The sequence below is a fragment of the Azolla caroliniana genome, unplaced genomic scaffold (assembly GCF_043228905.1).
Source record: "Azolla caroliniana isolate FFs.n. ecotype wild unplaced genomic scaffold, voAzoCaro1.0.p SCAF_4, whole genome shotgun sequence".
Taxonomy (NCBI): domain Eukaryota; kingdom Viridiplantae; phylum Streptophyta; class Polypodiopsida; order Salviniales; family Salviniaceae; genus Azolla; species Azolla caroliniana.
In genome coordinates this window covers 11,864,472-11,886,156 of record NW_028230439.1, presented here as the reverse complement: position 1 = coordinate 11,886,156, position 21,685 = coordinate 11,864,472, and the positions used below count along the sequence as shown (strand labels likewise).

At 41.7% G+C, this 21,685-nt stretch overlaps 1 protein-coding gene across 1 annotated transcript; it reads left to right on the top strand.

Moving 5' to 3' along the window:
* Positions 1 to 18,687: 18,687 nt before the first annotated feature.
* On the top strand, positions 18,688 to 21,328 carry LOC147865090 (gamma carbonic anhydrase-like 1, mitochondrial). The gene is made up of 2 exons (XM_087317834.1): positions 18,688 to 19,090; positions 20,686 to 21,328. Exons 1-2 carry the CDS (start codon positions 18,697 to 18,699, stop codon positions 21,060 to 21,062), a joined length of 771 nt encoding a protein of 256 aa, XP_087173960.1. The 5' UTR covers positions 18,688 to 18,696; the 3' UTR covers positions 21,063 to 21,328.
* Positions 21,329 to 21,685: the final 357 nt, after the last annotated feature.

Genomic DNA, 21,685 nt, shown 5'->3' with positions numbered 1-21,685 from the left:
CCAAAAAAAACGTCTTTTTTCTCCTCCCCCTTCCTTCTTTTATAGATCCTCTCATGCATATGATGCATGTGAGGGTATAAGACATGCATAAAATGCATGCTTGCCATTTGGCGCTTATGTATTACATGTGGTGCATGATAACCATGTCACTCATTTTAGCTCTCATGTATGAGAATTTACACGTAAAAGTACAATGATAGAAATATAAATTCAACTAAATGGCATGGCTTAATGGTAAGCCAATTGACTCCTAACTTGGAGGTGCAAGGTTCGAATCCTTACTTGTCCTCCTTCTATATGTATATATATTTATATATTTATATATTTATTTATCTAGTCGCCGGACACCGGTTCGTCGGATGTCGTCGGTTACCGGTGCCTCGTCGGATGCCGTCGCCGGTTGCCGTTGGTTACCGGTGTCGGATGTTGCCGGATGCCATCGGTTACTGGTGCCTCGCCATCGCCGGATTGCCGCCGGACGCCGGTGTCTCCAGCTCCATCACCGGTCCGGTTTTGGTTGGCCAAAACCCTTTACGAGTAGCTAGCCCACCTCCACTCTTAGTTCAAGTTACCTTGAACTCTCTATGCTCCACACATAGACACAAAGATAATATCTTTTGCTCTACCTTATATATGATGAGAACCATATTTGTCGTGCCTATGTGGGATATCTCACAATTTTCTCTTTTCCTTTCACAAACTTTATACCCTCATATCTTGACATTTAGTTGTCTGTTTCTCGTGTAATAAAGTGCATTTGAAACCTCCATCATTTTGTACTTAAATTTATTTAAAATGTTATCTTCACAATTATTGTATTATGTGATTCATACTCGATTTTGTACGTTTTATGGGATTTTCACACTATTGCCGAAAATCTTCACGACACCGGTTCTCACCGGGTCTTCCGTTGCCAGGTACCCCACATCCGGTTCTCATCGGGTCTTCCGTTGCCGGGTACACCACATCGACACTATTGTTCTCACTTCCCATCCGGAGGGACCTATTTCCTAAAAAAGAAAGCCCGACACCATCGTCATGGGTAAAAGCGGTGAGCAAGGAGGAAGAGTTCCTAGTACTAACATTGGATAAGGATCCAGCTACAGTAATTGATGAGAAAGCGGAGTCAGAGAATTCGAATCAGGAGATGGAAATTTTCCGGATAAACGAGGAGGAAGACAATATGACATACCCCTACCCGAAGTACAATGACAAGCCGGACACAGAAGCCCATGTTCAAGCATTTCTGACCACATGACAAGCAAACCATGTGTCCCAAGGACTAGCAGAAGCCATTGTTGATGCATCAAAGATAGCAGAATTCGGGCTTTCCTTGGAAGGGCAAGCGGCGAGCTGGTATTCCCAGCATAATCCGGAGGAATTCTCAACATTCATGCAACTAAGTGACAAGTTCATCCGGCTATTCCACTGACAAGTGGCGCAAAGAGAATTAATGCGCCAGTTTTATGTGGCATACCCAGAGGCACAAGAAACAGTGTCATAGTTTATCATTGGGTTACAGAACTTGCGGAAACAGTTAACCAAGACACCACCGGAGGCGGACTTAGAGGAAACATGTTTAACTGCGCTCAGAGGGCCACTTCGAACAACATTGGCAGTATTGGACTTCACCACAAATACCATTGACCAAGTCATTGATAAAGTGCTCGATATGGATAGAGCGCATAATGTTAATAGCATGTCAATGGAGGCTCTACAAAAGGTGCTACCAAAGGAAGAGGAACTCAGATTCCGGCAAGCGGTGTAGTGCACAACATGCCTAAACCCTGGCCACTCGACTTTGGAATGCACAATGAGAATGCACTATGCCTTGTGCCATTCGTGGGCCCACACAATCGACCTGTGCGAATATAACCTTCTCAATCCACCAGCGGCATCGGTACGACAAATTGAACAGAGGACGGACAAGGACCAATTCTGGTCGGATGAATGGTTTTGATGGGACGACAGATATTGACTGGAGGATCGACCTCGATATACATGAAGCTATAGAACGGAGGACTACCGAAGAGGACAATATGATAGAGATTATTCCCCTTATTATGATCGAGAGAGGCAAATAGAATGAAGATACATAGATCGGCAAGTGTACGATGACCAATGCCATAATTATGATCCAAGGTATGGTACCGACAATCGGCAAAATGAACGTCGATACTCCTCACATGACTATTGAAGAGCTTCGGAGGATAGAAGAAAGTCACAAAAGGCCAAACCATTCCAACAAAACCTTAGAGGCTAGAGGAATCAGCACGGCTAGGCTCCAGAACACAACCTGTAGTAACAAATAAGGTAGAAACAAGCGAACCGTGTAAACTATATTGTTACTTCTGCTGACCTGAAGGCCATTACAACATGCAATGTCCATTAAAAGGAAAAGGCCAAGTGCCGGCAATTAATATGTTGACCATAGAGGTGTCTGAAGTACAACAAGTCACCGCCGCAGAATGGGAGGCCCAGGAAGCTCTAAGAAAGATAATTGTAATAAAGACTTTTGCCGACAAGAAGGGCATTATAGCAGGCAATGTCCATTAAAAGGAAAAGGCCAAATGGCGGCAATTAATATGCTGACCATAGAGGTGGCTGAAGTACAACAAGTCACCACCGTAGAATGGGAGGCCCAGGAAGTTGTACCAAAGACAACATAACAATGGGTGGAGAAAGTGAATTAGCGGAATGTAGAAAAAATACTCCAAGAATTAAACAAGTAGTCCCTGGAAGAAAAACCAACAACAAAAGAAGAACCACTTACAGAGGATCCAGCTTGGCTAGCACTAGCAAGTTGTCAAATTTCAATGCCATTGGCTGGACTCTTGAAACTTGTTCCTTGATTTGTGGAAACTCTAACAATAGTACAGAGGGGGAACACGTTGTCAGAGGCTCCGGTACACGTTACACACCAGAATAAAGGACTGACAATAATTGATGACCAGAATTCGATAGTAAAAGTAATTATTAAAGGCGTCGAAATACTTGGAACAATAATTGATGGTAGCTTTGGTGTAAATGTAATCAATGAAGTACCTGTTAAAGATTAGGCATCCAAGAATGGGAACCATGCCCATTCTGGTTGTGAATGGTGGAATCAACTTCAGACTGGCCAACGGGGCTAATCCGGAATCTTGAAATAGCCATGGGCGGACATCCATTCCAGATATCCGCGGTGGTACTAAAGTTGAACACAGCAGGGGCATACCCCTTGCTATTAGGACAACCGTGGTTGAAGACGACCCATATTAAACAAATTTGGCAAAAGAACATTATTAGTTTCCATCGGGGGAAAACAAAAGTTCGAATGCCGACACAGGAGAGCGTGACCATTACAAAGTAGTTGACACCGTCCATATGCTAGACGGATTGGTGGATGAGGAAGTGGATCAATACCTGGAGGAGAACCCACAAATAGTGTCATTGTTTGAGATTGATGTGGCAGAAGCCGTAATTCCATATGTAACCGACAAAGTCATAGAGGAGAATCTAGCTCAACTGGACGTAGAAGTTATTTGGGAGCTTCGCCAAGCGCATGACGCATTGGAAAAAGAATTAGCTATATCCTAGAAAGTAAAGGCGTCAACACTGGAAGAGGTTGTGACCGTAAGTGACGACGACACAGATGGTGACGATGAAGGGCGGTTTGTGCCCATAAGTGATGACGACGAAGATAGTGGCGACGACGCAGATGGTGACGGTGAAGGGCGGTTTGTGTCCGTAAGTGACGACGACGAAGATGGTGACGGTGACAACAATGACAGTTTCGACGATGAAGAAGGTAAAATGTAGCCTGTCTACAAGTTGCATGATGGAACGTGGTGCGAGTCTCATTATATCTCCTAGAGGTCATCCTGTGCATGTATCTCACTCGTACCATTCGGTACACCCCTTGATGGACTATATACTACTAATAAAACATGACTTTGTGTGAGTTGTAGCCTTCGGGCGAGCCAAAGATAAAAAAAAAAAAAACTAAAGTAGTATCTCTAAATGGAAAAAAAACACTGGAAGAGGTCAGCTTGGGAATGATCAAAGAACCACAATCAATAAGCATGGCAATGGATTTGCGTCCAGAAGAAAAATTGGAGATGGTAGCACCATTGAAGGAATTCAAGGATGTTTTTGCCTAGTCGTACAAGGACATGAAGGGATTAGACCTGAAATTCTACCAACATCAAATTCACCAAAGTAAGGACGCAAAACCGATAGCCCAAAGGCGATACTAGATGAACCCCAACAAAGCTGCAAAAATGAAAGAGGAAATCAAAAAATTGTTAACGGTCGGATTTCTACAACCGGTAAAGCAAGCTACGTGGTTGAGTCTAATAGTAGGAGTACCCAAGAAGAACGGGAAAATTAAGGTTTGTGTGGATTATCGGAAGCTCAACACAGCGATGGTTACAAATGCCTTTCCGCTGCCTTTTATAGACGAAGTACTCAATCCAATAGTCGACCATGAGGTTTACAACTTTTTGGATGGATTCAGGGTTACAACCAGATTAGAATGCATCCGACTGATCAAGAAAAATGGCATTCGTCACAGAATGGGGAATGTTTGTTGTAGTAGTCATGATGTTCGGATCAAAGACAACACCACCAACATTTCAGCGAATCACTATGGAGATTTTTGGCGATTATATTTCGACATTCATGCTAGTTTTCCTTCATGATTTTGCAGTGTATAGCTGGAAAGCCGAACACTTGGGCCATCTTCGGAGGTGTCTAGAGAAATGTTGAATTTTGCGACTAAGTTTGAATCCAACCAAATGTGCATTCAAAGTCAGAAGTGGCGTGTTACTAGGGCATACTGTGAGCAAGGAGGGAATCACAGTCAATCCGGAAAAGGTACTTAAGGGCTATCTTGGGGGCACAAAACCCAACGAATGCCAAAGCACTAAGCTAATTTTTAGGTCAAATCCGGTCGCATATCCAAATACTAATATCTGGTGAACTTTGCAATGTTGTTACATGTCGTAGTACACCAAGTACCATTTCAATGGATGGGCGTGGAAGACAAAGCATACAGGGCATTACAAGTTATGTTGTCATAGGCTCCGATCGTCCAAGCCCCGGATTGGTCCAAAGATTTCCATGTGTTTGTGGACACATCATACGTAGTAATTGGGAGTGCCCTGATGCAGCTCACAGGGCCAAATTGGTACCGGCTGGTGTACTACGTGACTCGGAAGTTATCAAAAGACAAACAGAATTATTAAACCATGAAAAGGGAGGCCTTGGGGAGGTTTATAGTGTGAATAAGTTTCGACACTACTTACTGGGCCAGAAATTTTTGTTTCATGTAGACCATTTGGCACTACTATACTTGGTGTCAAACACCTTGCTAACCAAAAATTGGCCCGGTGAACTCTCCTGCTACAAGAATTTGAACTCTACATCTACCATCGACCCGGGGTGCAGCACGCGGTCACAGAATACTTGAGCTAGCTGGAATCCGACGAAGGAGACGGTGTCCGGGATGATTTTCTGGACGGACTGTTGTTTAGTGTCAAGGCGGCGGACCCAACCAATCCAAAGGAGTAACCAGAGGACCCTTGGATACTCGAGATGATGCATTTTCTGAGTACAAGACTACCACTATCAATGAGCACAGTTCGGTTTTGGTTCGGTTCGGTTTCAAGGCAAAGAAACCAAATCGTTTATATAAAACAAAAACGAAACCAAACCGAACCAAAGGGTTTAGGGAAAAGTTGAAACCAAACCAATCCATTTAATAAATAATTTAAACCTAACCATTTAAGTCAAATTAATTAAATATTTAAATATACAAAAATACATTAAATTAAATAAGCATTAAGTTAAATTTATTAAATCGATAAAAGAAACTTTAATTGAACCATTAAATTAAATAAATATTTAAGTCAAATTAATTAAATCATTAAAAAACTTTATGAAACTTTAATTGAACCACAAAGGAACCGACAAAATTTGGTGAAAGGCAATCCAAAGTGACGAGAAAGTTGTAGTGTTACGAGAGTCTCATTGTGGAGTAGCCGTCGGCCACTTTGTAGGAGACGCAACGGCACGGAAAATTTGGTGCAACGAACTATGGTGGCTAAACCACCTTGTGCCAACAACCTCTCAAGAATATTGACCAATACCAGTGGATGGGCCAACCCATGGAACAGGGAAGGATGCCACATCAGCCGATATTACCATTGGAGCGATTTCAAAAATGGGGAATAGATTTTGTCGGGCTTTTCAAGCCAACAACGGTACGAACTAAAAATCGCTATATCCTAGTGACCACATATTATTGCACCAAATGGGTCAAGGCGAATGCACTATGGGTTAATTCGGCGGTGTCAACAACAAAGTTTCTCTATGAGTACATATGGTGTCGATATGGCTATCCGATTGAGCTAATTAGTGATCGAGGACATTTTATTAACAAAGTCATTGATGGATTAACTTGCTTTTACGTCGTAGTCCATAAGATCAGCCACAGTTGACACTGGACTTGGGAGCTTATGAGCGGGAAAGAGTTCAACTTGTTGGCATAAAAGGTCGACTCCTTCCACTTTGTATCCCAAGTGTAAACGCGTTGTCGCGGAAATCTGCGCGTGCATGTCGACTTGGGCAGGATCACGAGGGTATTGGACTAGGGAGTAAAAGAAGGGGGAAAATGGGAGCTTAATCGAGCCTCCGAGCACAAAAGAGGAGGAACAATGTGCGAATATTAGAAAGATAAAGAGCTAGATCGAGACAAGGTTCATCAAACAATGTGCAAAGATTAGAAAGATAAAGAGCTAGATAAAGACAAGCCACAATATGATTACAACCGCGGCCATATAGGCCAAACTCAAGCACAACAAGAAAACCTAACCGAATAGGAAGAAGACCTAAACCCCAATCGAGAGAAAGGAAAACGATATGAAAGGGAACTTAAAACCAAAATCCTAAAACAAAATAGGGATAAGATGAAGAAGAAAACCTTAATAGGCCTACCTCTAACGACAAAATTGTGACCCTTTCAATGGTGACTCCTCACCCCGTTTTATAGTGGAAGAAGGGTGAGCTTATTACCAAAAGAGAGGCCAAATATTCCACTCTTTTCAAAGGGGAATATTTGCCTTGATATTAGGAGGAGAGATTGATGGGGCCTTAACTCCTTGTCCTCTCATTTTCACACACACATCACCATGCCTACTACTTATTACACTCTTACTTCCATGCACTCCGCTTTTCTACATTTGCATGTGCACCTAAGTGCTCATCACATTTACGTTTCATGAACTTTGTGGTGTACTTTAGCACCTTACATTCCACCTTTCCCTTTACATTTGTTTTCTTATTCTTATTTACATATTCCCTAAGTGCATGTGCAACGTTGCACATCCTCGTTTTATTCGCTCCACTCGGTTTTCTTACCATTGCCGAAAATCCTCACGGCGGCGTCCTTGAGCTAGGGCTTTAGTATATAAGCTCAACCCTAACATTGTAACAGATACCTTTTCTCTTGTATCTTGAGCCTCTATGAGTGTAAGAGTTACAGAATAACGAGAGCTTCCATTAGAGCTTCGAACTGTGTCTACATTTCATCTATCTCTTCTGTCATATTCTTTGTGGTGACTTGTTGTTGACATAACCTACTGGTCCTCACATACTTCCACATACATATCGAATGCCATATCCTTCAATTGGTATCAAAGTGACTTGTTGTTCAACGGCAACAAAACAGCAAAGAAAGTTGAAAGAAAATACAAGGTTAGTAAAAATCTCACTTTCAAAAAGAACATGGCTTCAACATTCGGTACAAGAGTTGAAATCCGAAAGCTCAATGGAAAAAACTTTGCCTTGTGGAAGGAGATGATGCAGGATGCGTTGATCATTAGAAGACGGTTCAAAGCCATTCGACACAGTGAAAAACCTTCTTCGATGACAGTCGAGGAGTGGAGATCCATGGACGAAATCTCGCACTCCATCATCCGAATGCATCTAGTTGAAAACTTCTACTTCAATATGGCCAAGGACGACAACATTCTCGTAATGGGAGAAACTGCAGGCTATGTACGAAAAGAAGTCCGCATCTTCAAAATTGATATTGATCGGACAACTGTTCAACCTGAAGATGAGAGAAACCGATCCAGCCACCTCCCACATCAACACCTTCAGCCGAGTGTTGTCTGTGTCAAGACTGAGAGAGAGAAAAAGAGAGAAAAAGAGATAGAAAGATAATTGAAAGAGAATTATTATATTGAAGCGTAAAATGGATTACAAAGAGTAGGCTACAAAGTGGCGTTGAACCAATTTAGGTTTGGGATGGGTGGTAGATCCCTATTTATAATTAATAGAGAACACTCTAGAATATTCTAGGTTATCCTAGAATGTAGAGTAATCTAGAAGATCTCTAGAGTATTCTAGAAGGTTCTAGTGGTATAGAACACTCTAGAATATTCTAGGTCATTCTAGAATGTAGAGTAATATAGAATATTCCTATGATATTAGATTTCATATTCTAGAGACTATACATATAAGAATATTAATACAATGGTTAAGGATTTGACATGTGTACAACAAGGTCGTGGGTTCAAATCCTTTCGAGTCATAATGTGAGTGTCATGATCCTTTCGATGCATGATGTGAGTGTTATCATGACACTATCCCCCTTCTTTGACGACCTGTCTCACGGGTCGTAGGGTTTGTATTAGGACCTGGTTTACAAGGATATTGGCGATGAAATGCATGGACGAGTTCTGCAGCATTGGAAAGATTTGCCTAGCCAAGTTCCCAAGTTCGATCATTGGGAGTATAGCCTAGCCAATCGACTAAGTAAACTTGTTGCGCACGATTTTAGAATCGAGAACGACAGCAACTTCAAATTCAGGCCCGTCCAAGAACTCGACAGGTGGTGGGGGTGTCGTAAGACGGCCTGGAATTGAACTTGTAGTATAAGGTTCCAAAAGGGATACATGACACACCGGATGAAGATGCATGTGCGGAGGGAGGTCAAGACGAAATGCAACATCACTTATCTTACCAGTGATCATGTAAGGGCCAAAACGTTGGTAATCCAATTTACTGCAAGGTCGAGTGGTCTTGATGTTGTGTTGGAGAAGCCATACATGATCCCCAATGCGGAACTTTTTTAAGGAGTCTAGACGATGACGATCGGCAAGCCTCTTGTGTGTAAATTGAGCATCGTGCAAATTGTGGAGAATGTTAGCTTGAATTTCTTGGAGGCGACTAAGACGATCCTCGGCAGCAGGGTTGGTAGGAACTTCTGGATGCGCATTCATCGTCCACCGAGGATGACAACCCATATTTGCGAAAAATGGGGAATATCCTGTAGAAGAATGGGCTGAGTTGTTGTAAGCGAATTCCGCCAAGTGCAAAAAATCAACCCAATCATCTTGTTGATAGTTGATGAAACAACGAAGATATTGTTCCAATGTCTGGTTGGTACGCTCTGTTTGGCCATTTGTTTCAGGATGATAGCCCGAAGAAAGCTTAACTGAAATGTGGAGAAGTTTGAACAGGTGCTTCCAAAACTTTGAGATGAATTGTGGACCACGATCACTAATAATATCATTCGGTAGACCATGATGCTTAAATACCTCCCGCATAACGAGATCAACCGCCTCTTGACTAGTAATCGACTTGGTACATGGCAAGAAATGTGCCATTTTGGTAAATCGATCAACCACTGTGAGAATTGCACCAAAACCTTTTGAAACTGCAAGAAGCACGATTCGGGACGATATGATCCAAAAAATCCTTGGCGAACTCATCAATGGCCATATGATCTCGAATGGAATCAAGAAGAGTGGAATTTTCAAGAGTTGTTATGGCGTTAACTACCATTAATTGTAATCGATTTGGACCCAAAAGGATTTGTTTTTGATGCTCAAATGCAGGTTCCCCTGAACGAAGTTCCATATAAGAGCGTTGAGAAAGAGCATCTGCTTTGCCTTGCTGCATCCCAGGGCGATATATGATGATAAAGTCAAAGTGAGTGAAAAATTGCGCCCACCGGGCTTGTCGCCGACTCAAGACTCGAGCATTTTGGAAACAAGTCAGGTGCTTATGATCATTGTAGACAATGATCTGTTGAGAAGAACCTTCTAGGAAATGTCGCCATTGTTGAAACGAATCCACGATTGCAAGAAGCTCTTTGTCATGGATCTCGTAGTTGATCTCTGCAGCTTCAAACTTTCGTGAATGAAAGGCGACAGGGTGTAGTTGTCCACCATCTCCAGTCTGCGAGAGGACACTCCCTAGTGCAAAATCGGATGCATCGGCTTCGAGGATGAAGCGTTTTGTTGGGTCGACATGTGCTAAGATAGGTGCCGTTGTAAATGCTCGTTTTAAGCTTTCAAATGCCTCGGTTGCATCTGAACTCCATATAAATGGTTCATCTTTATGTGTGAGCTGAGTAAGCGGAAGCACAACCTTGGAATAATCTTTAATAAATTTTCGATAAAAATTTGCAAACCTGAGAAAACATTGCACATCATGCACTGAAAGGGCGTTTGCCACTCTAAAATTGCTTGTACCTTCATGGGGTCCATAGCAATACCATTTGACGATACAACATACCCCAAAAATTCCACTTGATTCTGGCCGAAACTACACTTTTCTAATTTTGCGTAGAGACCATGTTCTCGGAATCGACACAGTACCTGACGAACATGTTCGTCATGCTCCTCTTGGGTCTTTGAGTAGATTAAAATATCATCTAGGTAAACTATAGTGAAGATATCAAGAAAATCTCGAAAAATATCGTTCGCCATATGTTGGAAAACAGCAGGTGCATTCGTGAGACCGAATGACATCACTGTATACTCAAAATGTCCATAGCGAGTGCGGAAAGTTGTCTTCCATTCATCCCCCGGGCGAATCCGAACTAGATTATATGCTCCGCAAATCCGAACTAGATTATTTTGCACCACTGAGACGTTCCAAAAGATTCGGGATTAATGGTAGAGCATATCTATTCCGGATAGTCAATTTGTTTAGCCGTCGATAATCCACGACCAACTGAAGAGTCCCATTCTTCTTCTTAATGAAGAAGATAGGTGCACCAGCAGGGGATCTAGAATGCCGAATGAATCCGTTTGCTAGATTCTCATCAATATATTCCCGCAAAGTCTCTAGCTCTACAGGGGAGAGATTATAAATTGGGCCCCATGGAGTTTCTTTCCCTGGTTGTAAGTCAATAGGGCAGTCGTATGGCCGATGCTCCGGCAATGTATTGGCCTTCACCTTATCAAAGACATCTGAAAACTCCTTGTATTTCTCTGGTAGTTTAATGTCCGCTTCACGTGAAGTGGATGATGGAGTTGCTATTATTGCGAAGACGAACATGGCCTCGTTCCCCCCTTCCTCCCGCAACTGTCGTAAAGAGATGGGCGATAACTCCGGGGATCTATTATCACATGTAGGAGAGAGGGATGTGGGGTTTGTGCTTTTTTCCCGAGTCTCCTCAATTGTTCTTTTCATCCAATCAATCTTCGGGTTATGGAGTTCCGAACTACGAATAATGTTGAAAGAGATTATGCTTGCCAAATTGCCAAGAACTATCCTAATTGGCTCGGACTCCTCGACTATATCTCCTGATGCTATGGGACGTCCATCAATGACTCCTACGGCTACTGGGCTGGGAAGCTTATTCAAGAGGATGTTTTGTGACAAGGCAAATTCATGATCCATGAAACAAGAGTTGGCTCCAGAATCTAGAAGGGCAGAGGCTAGGACTCGATGACATGTAGATGTGGTAAGCTCGACTTGTGCTGAAAAAACTCGACTCACTTGATTTGATGAAATGGAACCACGACTAGGAACTAACTCTACATAGCTAGGATGGTCCAGCCAAATGGCTCCTATTTTGGCCGGACTTACTCGTTTAACACATCCTCTAATTGACTCAGGACATTGAATCTATTCTCATGGCATGGACTATGAGGCTTATTTATGTTATTAGAAGTAACAATAGAACTTGATGTAGGGTTTTCATGGGCACTTACTTGGTATACTTGACGCCTAGGTTTATGTGGACAATTTACAGCTATATGTCCTGGACTGCCATGATACAGGCAGAGGCGATGCGCTCGACATCGATGCTTCTCAGCATCTGATAACGGCCCACGACGTTGTGTGGACTCTATTTCCATCGGAGTTGGGCCATCCCTTGTAATGGGTCTAGAAACTTGTGGAGGCGTTGCGACTACGGAAGCATAAGTCTGCTCAGGTTGGCGGTGTAACATTTGTTGGCGCTCAGAACGTCGCTCAAATAGGCGATTATCACATCGCACGGCTCAACTAATGGCTTCTGTAAGTGACTTCGGATCTTCAGGGAAAGTAAGAAGAAGATCTTTGACATCATTTCTCAAACCTTGACGGAATTGATCTATTAAGGCCGCCTCATCCCAAGGGATATCACATGCCAAGAGACGGAAATCGGCTGCATAAGCCGACACGGGACGATCTCCTTGTCGGAGCCTTCGAATCTTGTTTATCATTGTCCTAGTGCTGTCGGTGTCTCCGAAACTAGCTTGAAACTCTTTAACAAATGCCTCGAAATCCTCCAGCAATGGTGATTTCTTCTCGAGAAGTGGTGCGAACCATGCTAACGTCGTACCACATAGCAAAGTTCCCACTAATCCCACACAAGCAGCATCAGTTGGATACCGATTGGGATGTAGTTGAATAACTAGACGAACTTGATTCAAAAAGCCTCGAAATAAAGACCTCGTACCATCAAACTTGGAAGGGAGGCTGATCTTTGGCTCTCTAGGGGAGTTCTGAGCCCCCGACGCTTGCTCTCGTAATGACAATATAGTTGCCTCGAGTTGATGAACCCGCTGTGATAACTCTTCATATTGTTGAGCTTTTTCGGCGCTCATGTGTTGTAGATCTCCAAGTAGCCTTTGATTCTCATGCTCTAATGCCACAAATTTATTCGCGAGCATGTCGAGCTCAGAAAGAACACGCATGTATTCTTGTTTGCTCACGGATTCCATAGCTTACGAGGGGAGAGGAGAAGGAAGAAGAGAACTTGTTAGGGTTTGTGGAAGACAAAGAGATGAAAGGAAAGAAAATTGGTTCAAACTGTCAAGACTGAGAGAGAGAAAGAGAGAGAAAAAGAGATAGAAAGATAATTGAAAGAGAATTATTATATTGAAGCGTAAAATAGATTACAAAGAGTAGGCTACAAAGTGGCGTTGAACCAATTTAGGTTTGGGATGGGTGGTAGATCCCTATTTATAAGTAATAGAGAACACTCTAGAATATTCTAGGTTATCCTAGAATGTAGAGTAATCTAGAAGATCTCTAGAGTATTCTAGAAGGTTCTAGTGGTATAGAACACTCTAGAATATTCTAGGTCATTCTAGAATGTAGAGTAATATAGAATATTCCTATGATATTAGATTTCATATTCTAGAGACTATACATATAAGAATATTAATACAATGGTTAAGGATTTGACATGTGTACAACAAGGTCGTGGGTTCAAATCTTTTTGAGTCATAATGTGAGTGTCATGATCTTTTCGACGCATGATGTGAGTGTCATGATGATGCATGATGCAAACGAGTTAGAATTAGGAAAAAGGGGAGGGGTTATTTTTCAAATTATGTGAGAATAAGGGGAGGGGGGGGTGCATGTGTGGAATTATTAAGAAAGGAGAGGGAGTGTGTGAAGATATTAGGGGGGGAGGGGGTTGTGTTAGAAATAGGGGGAGGGTAAGACCAGAATTATACAAAGTGTTGGGGGGAAAATATGGGTGGGGGTCATTACAAAAAGGGGGAAGGGGGTTAGGTTGGGGAATATTAGGAAGTAACGGAGGGGTATACAAGGAATTTGTAGAAAATGTGGGAGGGTTTTGAGAGTGAAAGGGGTGTGGGTGTGGTGGCCATGAATAAGGAAAGAGGGATGGGTTATGCTGCCCTATTGTAGTAGGAGGGAAAGAAAATTTAGGGGGAAAGGAGGAGGGATGAGAGGCCTCGAGGGCCTCAGTATACATAAGAGGGTTGGAGAACCATGGGGGAAGGTGAGAATGGGGGAGGTTGATGGCTCTGTAGTCGACTACATGCGCCGAGTTAGGAACATCGCCGCCCATCTTTACCTAAACCATAAACCACCAAGGCCGAGTACATAGCAGCATCAGAGGCAACAAAAGAAGCGATCTGGTTGCACCAACTAACTACCGACTTCTCGGCAACAAACCAAATCGACCGACCAGCGCCAACCATCTACTATGACTCATAGAGTGCAATACACCTCATCAATAATCATGTCTATCATGCAAAGACATAGCATATTGAGGTGCGGTATCATCACATCCGGGAGCTAATAACAGAGAAGAAGCTCGAAGTCCAGAAGATTGACATCGAGGTGAACATCATTGATTGCCTAACAAAGCCACTCCCAGAACATCGCTTCAGAGCACTAAGGATGAAGATGGGACTACGACAAGAGACCAAGCAGAATAGTGCCAAACGAGCAGGAGAAGATAGTTCAAAGACCACCGATCAAACGAGCCGACAAGGCAAAGTCAAAAGAATCGGAATACCTAGTTCGGTGGCTAAAGACGCAGCATTGAGCGAGGACACCGACTGGAGACGTAACGATCAAACGGCGAACAAACCTGAAGAGAAATCGAGGATCTGGCGAGGAGCACATGAGCAAGCACTAGTAGGAGGCAAGAGAACACGTCGAATCAGACACAGTTCGATTTGAACCTGTTGTTCCGACTGACTCAGACAAGCCGACTCGGATGACTAGTTGAATTAGGCTAGATACCAACTTTACCTTTGCCGACTCAGCCATATGCCGACTGACGTGTAACTATAACCTTAAGTTAAATTGTAATCTAGGGTTACGGGGGAGATAATCCCTTAATATTGTATGTAGAAAGAGTAGTCCTTTTACGAGGGAGTTTGTTGGCATAAAAGGCCGACTCCTTCCACTTTGTATCCTAAGTGAGAACGTGTCCTTTAGATAGGGCTTGAGTATATAAGCTCAACCCTAACATTTTCTCTTGTATCTTGAGTCTCTGCAAGTGTAAGAGTTACAGAATAATGAGAGCTTCCATTAGAGCTTCGAACTATGTCTACCTTTCATCTATCTCTTAGTCGTATTCTCTGTGTTGACTTGCTATGCACATAACCTACAGGTCCTCACATACTTATGCATACATATCGAATGCCATATCCTTCACAACTGGCCGAACAACAGATAATGGACAACCAAACCAAATGGATAACTATTAGTGATGAGGAGCGACTAGTGGATGGGCTGGAATAAACACTCACGGAGGAGAACAACTGGAGAAACGGGCGGAGTAGCCGGTGGAGCAAGAGTTGCTGCAACAAAGGGCCGAGGATGAGGAACCACCACGAACAGTTGCTTGGGGAAATCCACCACAACAACAGGCATAAACTAAGCTAGAAGAAGAGGAGGACAAACGGTTAAATCCGATAGAGCCGATTATTCTGGATATATTGAAGGATAGCTAGGGGCATGTGGGTATGACGTGCAAAGCACTATCCCATAGGCATGCCAATTGTTGCCCAGAGAAGTAGAGTCGTAGGATTGGAGATCTGGAAGACAGTCCGGAAAGAATGTGAATCTGAATATCGGATAATTTGGATAATTAGTAGATATGAAGAGATATTATGCTAAGGGGTGTCGAACCCGTAAGGATGTATCGATCCGGAGGGACACCGTTTTGTATCCAAATTGGCTACCTATTTAAGGAGTCTGAATTGTATAGTTTTCATGTGCAAGTGATATAATATAATTGGAAGATTTGTTTACTTTTCGTCTTTTGTGCTTGAATGTTTTATCTTATGCGAAGAGGTATGCCGGTCACTAACTACACCACCAAGATCAAACAAATATGTGATTCGTTGGGATCCATCAACGTTTTGGTATACAAAGAAGAGATGGTGCAGATCTGTCTCAATGGTCTAGCATAGAAATACAGGCCTATTAGTGTTGAGAAACAAGCTCAACATGGGCAGGATCGAATGAAGACCGATCGGTTAGTCCGGATCAGCTGGAGAAACCGGTAGGCCGTTAGGGCCGAAATTCATATTCATAGTAATAGGAATATTTTAGGAGTTAGTCTCATTGGCTCTTTATGAGCGTTCAAGTACGTGTCAGTACTTGTGTCAGCCCACTGTCAGGGCTTGTATAAAGATTGCTCTCTGAGCACATTCTCATGTACAGAGTATTGTTATTATGACTTAAGATTTTTTGCCTTCTACTCTCTCTATCTCTCCCACTCCTGCTTACGGTATCTCCGTGTTTATCTACTATTCTTTCTTTGTTGTTCAATTGAGCCATGTTTATCCTAGACTAGATCTTAGTCATAAACACATAAGTACTCCATACCGGAATACAATCCAAAGGTGTGGTCGGACGTATGGTAATAATCCATGCACACAATCCTTAAATCCGAATAACATATACAAATCAACAACAAACTTTAATATTTTGGAATTCCACCAAGAAGATCGTGCATATATTTCCATTAACAATCATATATTTACACATATAAATACACATTAACACATAACTTACACAAAATGCACATACACAACATTGATATAGATCTTCGACCCATTGTAGTCATCCACTAAGGTTAGATACTTCGTCTAAATCCTCTTATTCTTCTTTTCCCATTGATTCTAGTATTCCAATGGAGATTGACTAGTTCTAGTTCCAACCTCTAACCAAAGCCCAATGTCAACATCAATGAGATAATCCTTTATGTCTCAATTGTTGTGCACCTCGACACTTGGTTCTCTCATGTCCAACCAAAGGGGTTTGACAAACACCCAACTATGTTAACACCATCAATACCCCTTACCTTTAGGATAACAACAATGTCAGGTTGCAATAGTGGCCAACCCATGACTCCTGGGGGATCCACATTCTTTCAAGCTAATGCTCTCGAATTCATTTGTCCCTCAAATTTCCCCCATGAGATTCAAGTTCTTGCATCAACTTTAAGTTGAAACCAAACCGATACATTTTAGGTGCTCGAAGACTCCACGAAGTCAAGGTATGGGAACCAAAGTTCTACAAAATGTCTTGGATTGCAAGCTCAATTCTCATTATAGTTGGCGCAAGAGTTGTGGTAAAGTTGAGGGTTGCTATTGAGTTCGGGTCTAGTGTTGAATCCAGAGGTTGCCACATGGCTAAGAGTTGGGGCTTGGAAACTTCACCCCTTTGATAATTGAATAAATTCCCAATGTCCAATGGTCTTGTATGGTTGCGCACTTACAAGCATCCAATATAAGTCAAACACTTTGCCTTCGTCTCCTTTGCTCAAATAACTTTCCCCTTGTTCTCTCTTCACCCTTTGAAGTGTGAATGTCACCTAGTTGGTGGGACACCGATTTTTTCAGGATTGGGTGCTACAAGTTCAACTCTTGCCATTTCTAACTTTTTTGCTTGTAATTTCTTCATTAAAGCTCAAATTCACAAGCCAAAAATCTCATCACGTTTCATAGATGATTGCATGGTAAACAACCAAGTGAATGGAAGTGACTGCTATCTCTTGTGAATTTACACAATTTAAACTGCATATCATGCTCATTTATCTAATTCTCGAGCTAGAAGGACCATGGCAATCCTCGCATGATCACAAATCACATGAGAACTAATGGCAATCTTATCCAAATAGACCTAACTTATTATAAGACAATTACAAATTTACAAGCATTCGCAAATAATCCTAGGAGGCTTACTACAATATTTAATCAAGCAAAAAATCCTCAACTCTTTTACATGTGGTGGGTACAATAGGATTTTGATGATTAGGATAGTGAGTGATCAAGGAAAACAATAGAGTTAAGGAGGAGATTCTCGAGTTTCAACATAGCAAGCCCATGATCAACAATTACATACCTTTTCTCGTCGTAGGTCTTGCATGAGCCCTCTTGATTTACTATCCTACGAAACTTTCGTCCATTTGCAAAGCCTTGGCATCCTTCCCAAAACGTTGATCCCTAGCAATGAGCTCTTCTTCTTTCATTGGTTTTAAGGGACCCCTTACCAAAATAATGACTTTTGACAATTGCAAAGTCAAATTGTCCCTTTTCACTCCATCATACATCACACCTTATATCTCCCTACATTACTCATGAGAGACAAGATTTGAACCTTATGCCTTATTATTCCAACTATAAGCTCTCATCAATTAACTTATCTTCATTTGTTGATTCAATTATTAGCTTTCTGAGTGCCCATCAATCTTTAATAAACTCAGGCTCAAGGTGCTTTTCTCCATTGTGTATGCCACGCCTGTTCACGACATCGTGAATGGGTAATCTCAGTTACCCCCATCCCTCTTCTAACTACATTATCGGATTGTGTCCGTTCCAACCAAGTTTTTGTCGCCTATTGTGTCTCCTTCCCCCTAGTAGTAGCACACATTGATTAATATACATACATAATTATATATGTATATATGTATAATCTATGTAATTGTAATTGTAATTGTAATTGTGTGTGTGTGTGTGTGTGGTTTCACCAAAGAAGACAGAAAGAGAGAGAGAGAGAGAGAGTGTGTGTGTGTAGCAGGGGCAGGGGCAGGTCCTTCTTCATTCCTTCTCACAGAGGAAGAAAGACAGCGAGAAGCGGGTCGAAGACGACGAGTGTAGTCTGTACTTGTAGTAGTCTCCATCTCCATCTCCATCTCCATCTCCATCCATGGCCATGGCCATGGCTTCTGTAGGTCGACGCGCCATAGGTCGAGGCTTTGTGTGCAGACATCATCATGGTGGTCCCCCTCCTCTGTATCATCTACCTTCCAGATCCTTCTGGGCCTACAATTCCGCTTCTCCCCTGGATGCATCTGGACACGTGCAGTGGGACTATCGTGGCCAGCGCAGAGTTGTTCCTGTCCATCACATCGTCCCTTACATCGCCGTGGACGCCTATGTTGCCCCCAACGCCCTCATCGCTGGCGCTGTTGATGTCTTTGATGCTTCATCTGTTTGGTATGGATCTGTCCTCCGCGGTGACCTCAACAAGATCACCATTGGCTTCGCTTCCAATGTTCAAGACAAATGTGTTATTCACGCTGCCAGAACGTCTCCCACAGGTACGTACGTTACAAAGAAGCTTCAAAACTTCCCTTGCCTGCCTCTCAGTATTTTTACATACAGTATGTAATCGCTTTTCGATGAGATGTTCCTATGACAGCATGCTTGCATAATAGATTTAGGAAGAAGAAGAAAAATAAAGTTTATTATTTCTTTTGGTCCGTCAAAGAGATCGATGATGGTGATGATGAAAATTGTTGCAGACCACCATGACATAGCTTATGGAGGGAAACAAAATGTCTTCTTTGGTTTCGCCTTCTTTAAGAAATCTTGATGAAATTCCATTTGTAAAAGGTGTATGTTACGCCGTTTTTCCGTGTTTTAAGAGACCAATAAAATGTTTACAAAACCATAGCAATAGCTTGCTCAAAACGAAATAATTTCTTCCATTGTCTGTCTACGTTCTCTTGTAAAATGTTTCCAAAATCAAAAACACTTCCTTCTTTCCCTCTTCTCATGTTGATGAGATAGTTTTTGCCGTTAAAAAGCTTTGTGAGATGTTTAAAAGCCATCGCATAGCTTATTAAAAGACATAGAAATGTTTTCTTCCTTAAGACAATGATTTAAAACATAGGCCCTACCTACATCACAGAAGAAACTCTGTTCTTCTCTGCTGTTTTGCTCTAAGAGCTTTACATGATATTCTAAAACCATAGCATAGTTAGCGAAAAAAAAAATCTTTGCTGTTTTGACCCGAGGACTTGATGAGATGTTTAAACCCATGGCATAGGTCATGTCAGGCCCTTTTCCCCAACCAAATACTACACATTAGCTCAGATCCTGGGCAGTTTTTGTGTGCATTATTTTCATTAAAAATCTAGAGTTATGTAGAGAAACATTCTCATTAAGGGTAAGGTCAAAGATTTTGGAATGCCAGATGATGTTCATACTTATATTACACTGTGCCCCCAGTTGTTGGTGTGAGCTCTGGACCATAGGTTTTAGACACAACTCTATATGATCACTGGAAAAGAATGACATGAAAGTATACGTTTCTGCTTCCACAATTTATATACCTGAGAAAAAAAAAATCGAATAGCTTGTTTAATAGCGTTGCTGTTAGTTGCAAGACATTGGAAGAGAATGTCATGAAACCTGGCTTTCATGGCCTGCACAATTCAGATCTTCAAGGGGTTTCAAGGGAGCCATGCTATTATAGCATCTCAAATAGCTGAGCCAACAAGTTTTTTTTTGCCGTTTTAAAATCTGCTCTACGAGCTTGTTGTGAAGTTAAAAAACAACAGCTTTTAATGGCAATACTATATCCATGATCACTGCCATCTTTCGTCCACTCATCCTAAGAGAGGGTGGTATGCAATCTTGTGATTCTTCCCCTCGCCTATATGGCAGACGCTTGTTTCCTATTGCTTGACTCTGTATGGATAATTTTGCAGTGAGCAAATGTCTGTAACACTGTATAAAAAACATTACCTTATATGGAACAAAAATAATTAGATCTAGATTTAGTGGCATAAAAGCATATCTTTACAGTGTCTGCACAAATTGTAAATTTCTGTGAGAAATCAATTCAATTGTTATGAAATATTAGATTTTGCTCAACAATCACTTAGTTTCACTTGATGTCGTTGAACAGGTCTTCCAGCAGAGACTGATGTTGGCAAGTATGTAACAATTGGAGCCTTTTCAACATTGAGGTCATGTGTTATAGAAGATGAAGTGCTCATTGGGCAGCGATGTGTTCTAATGGAAGGTTCTCTTGTGGAGACCAATGCCATCCTAGAGTCAGGAACTGTGCTACCACCAGGCAGAAGGATTCCAGCTGGAGAATTATGGGCAGGTAACCCTGCGAGGTTTGTGCGTCAGCTGACATATGATGAAGTACATAACATCAAATTATTGGCTGAGAAGATGCGCCATGTTGCGAAGATGCATTCTTGTGAGTTTCTACCATATTCAACAGCATATTTGGAGGCTGAAAAATTGAAGCAATCTCTCTTCCCATCACCTTAAATTTGAGAGGAATCAGTCAAAGAGTATATGTCCAAAAAGAAAAAGAAAAACTTTTATCATGCCATAATTTGTTACTGTTTGTTCAAGTGGTTGATATGAAGTTTGTAGTTTTCTGCATTACAAATAAGAGGAAAGTATCGATTGACTCTTGGATGAGGAAAGTAAACAGCTCAAGACAAGGAAAACTTTTCATTCTTCTCATTGTAGGATGCTAATAACTCCGTTTAAACATCTGTCAACAGAAGTATTCTTCTCTGGTTTCACCTCTTTTTTGTTTAGATCTTTCCTGTGGCAAATACATCTGAGATTTGTAGGTAATCAATATAAGACTTGTATCAACTAAATTGAATAACTTTTAACAGGGAGGATGAATCACTTCAAGAATATGTAAAATGTGCACCATACAACACTTCAGTACATGTCTTCATCGTGATTGATGCTCACATTCTTTGAACTCTTGGATGTTTCTTTGTAATATTTGAATTACTAATTAGCTTTACAAAATTCATTAGACATGCAAACTTTTCTCTTTTGTAAATATCACTCCTTGTTAGATGCTTGATTTGCATCACGAATATTTGCCCAATATGTACCTCAAAATTAATTTGGTTCCCAACAAGCTT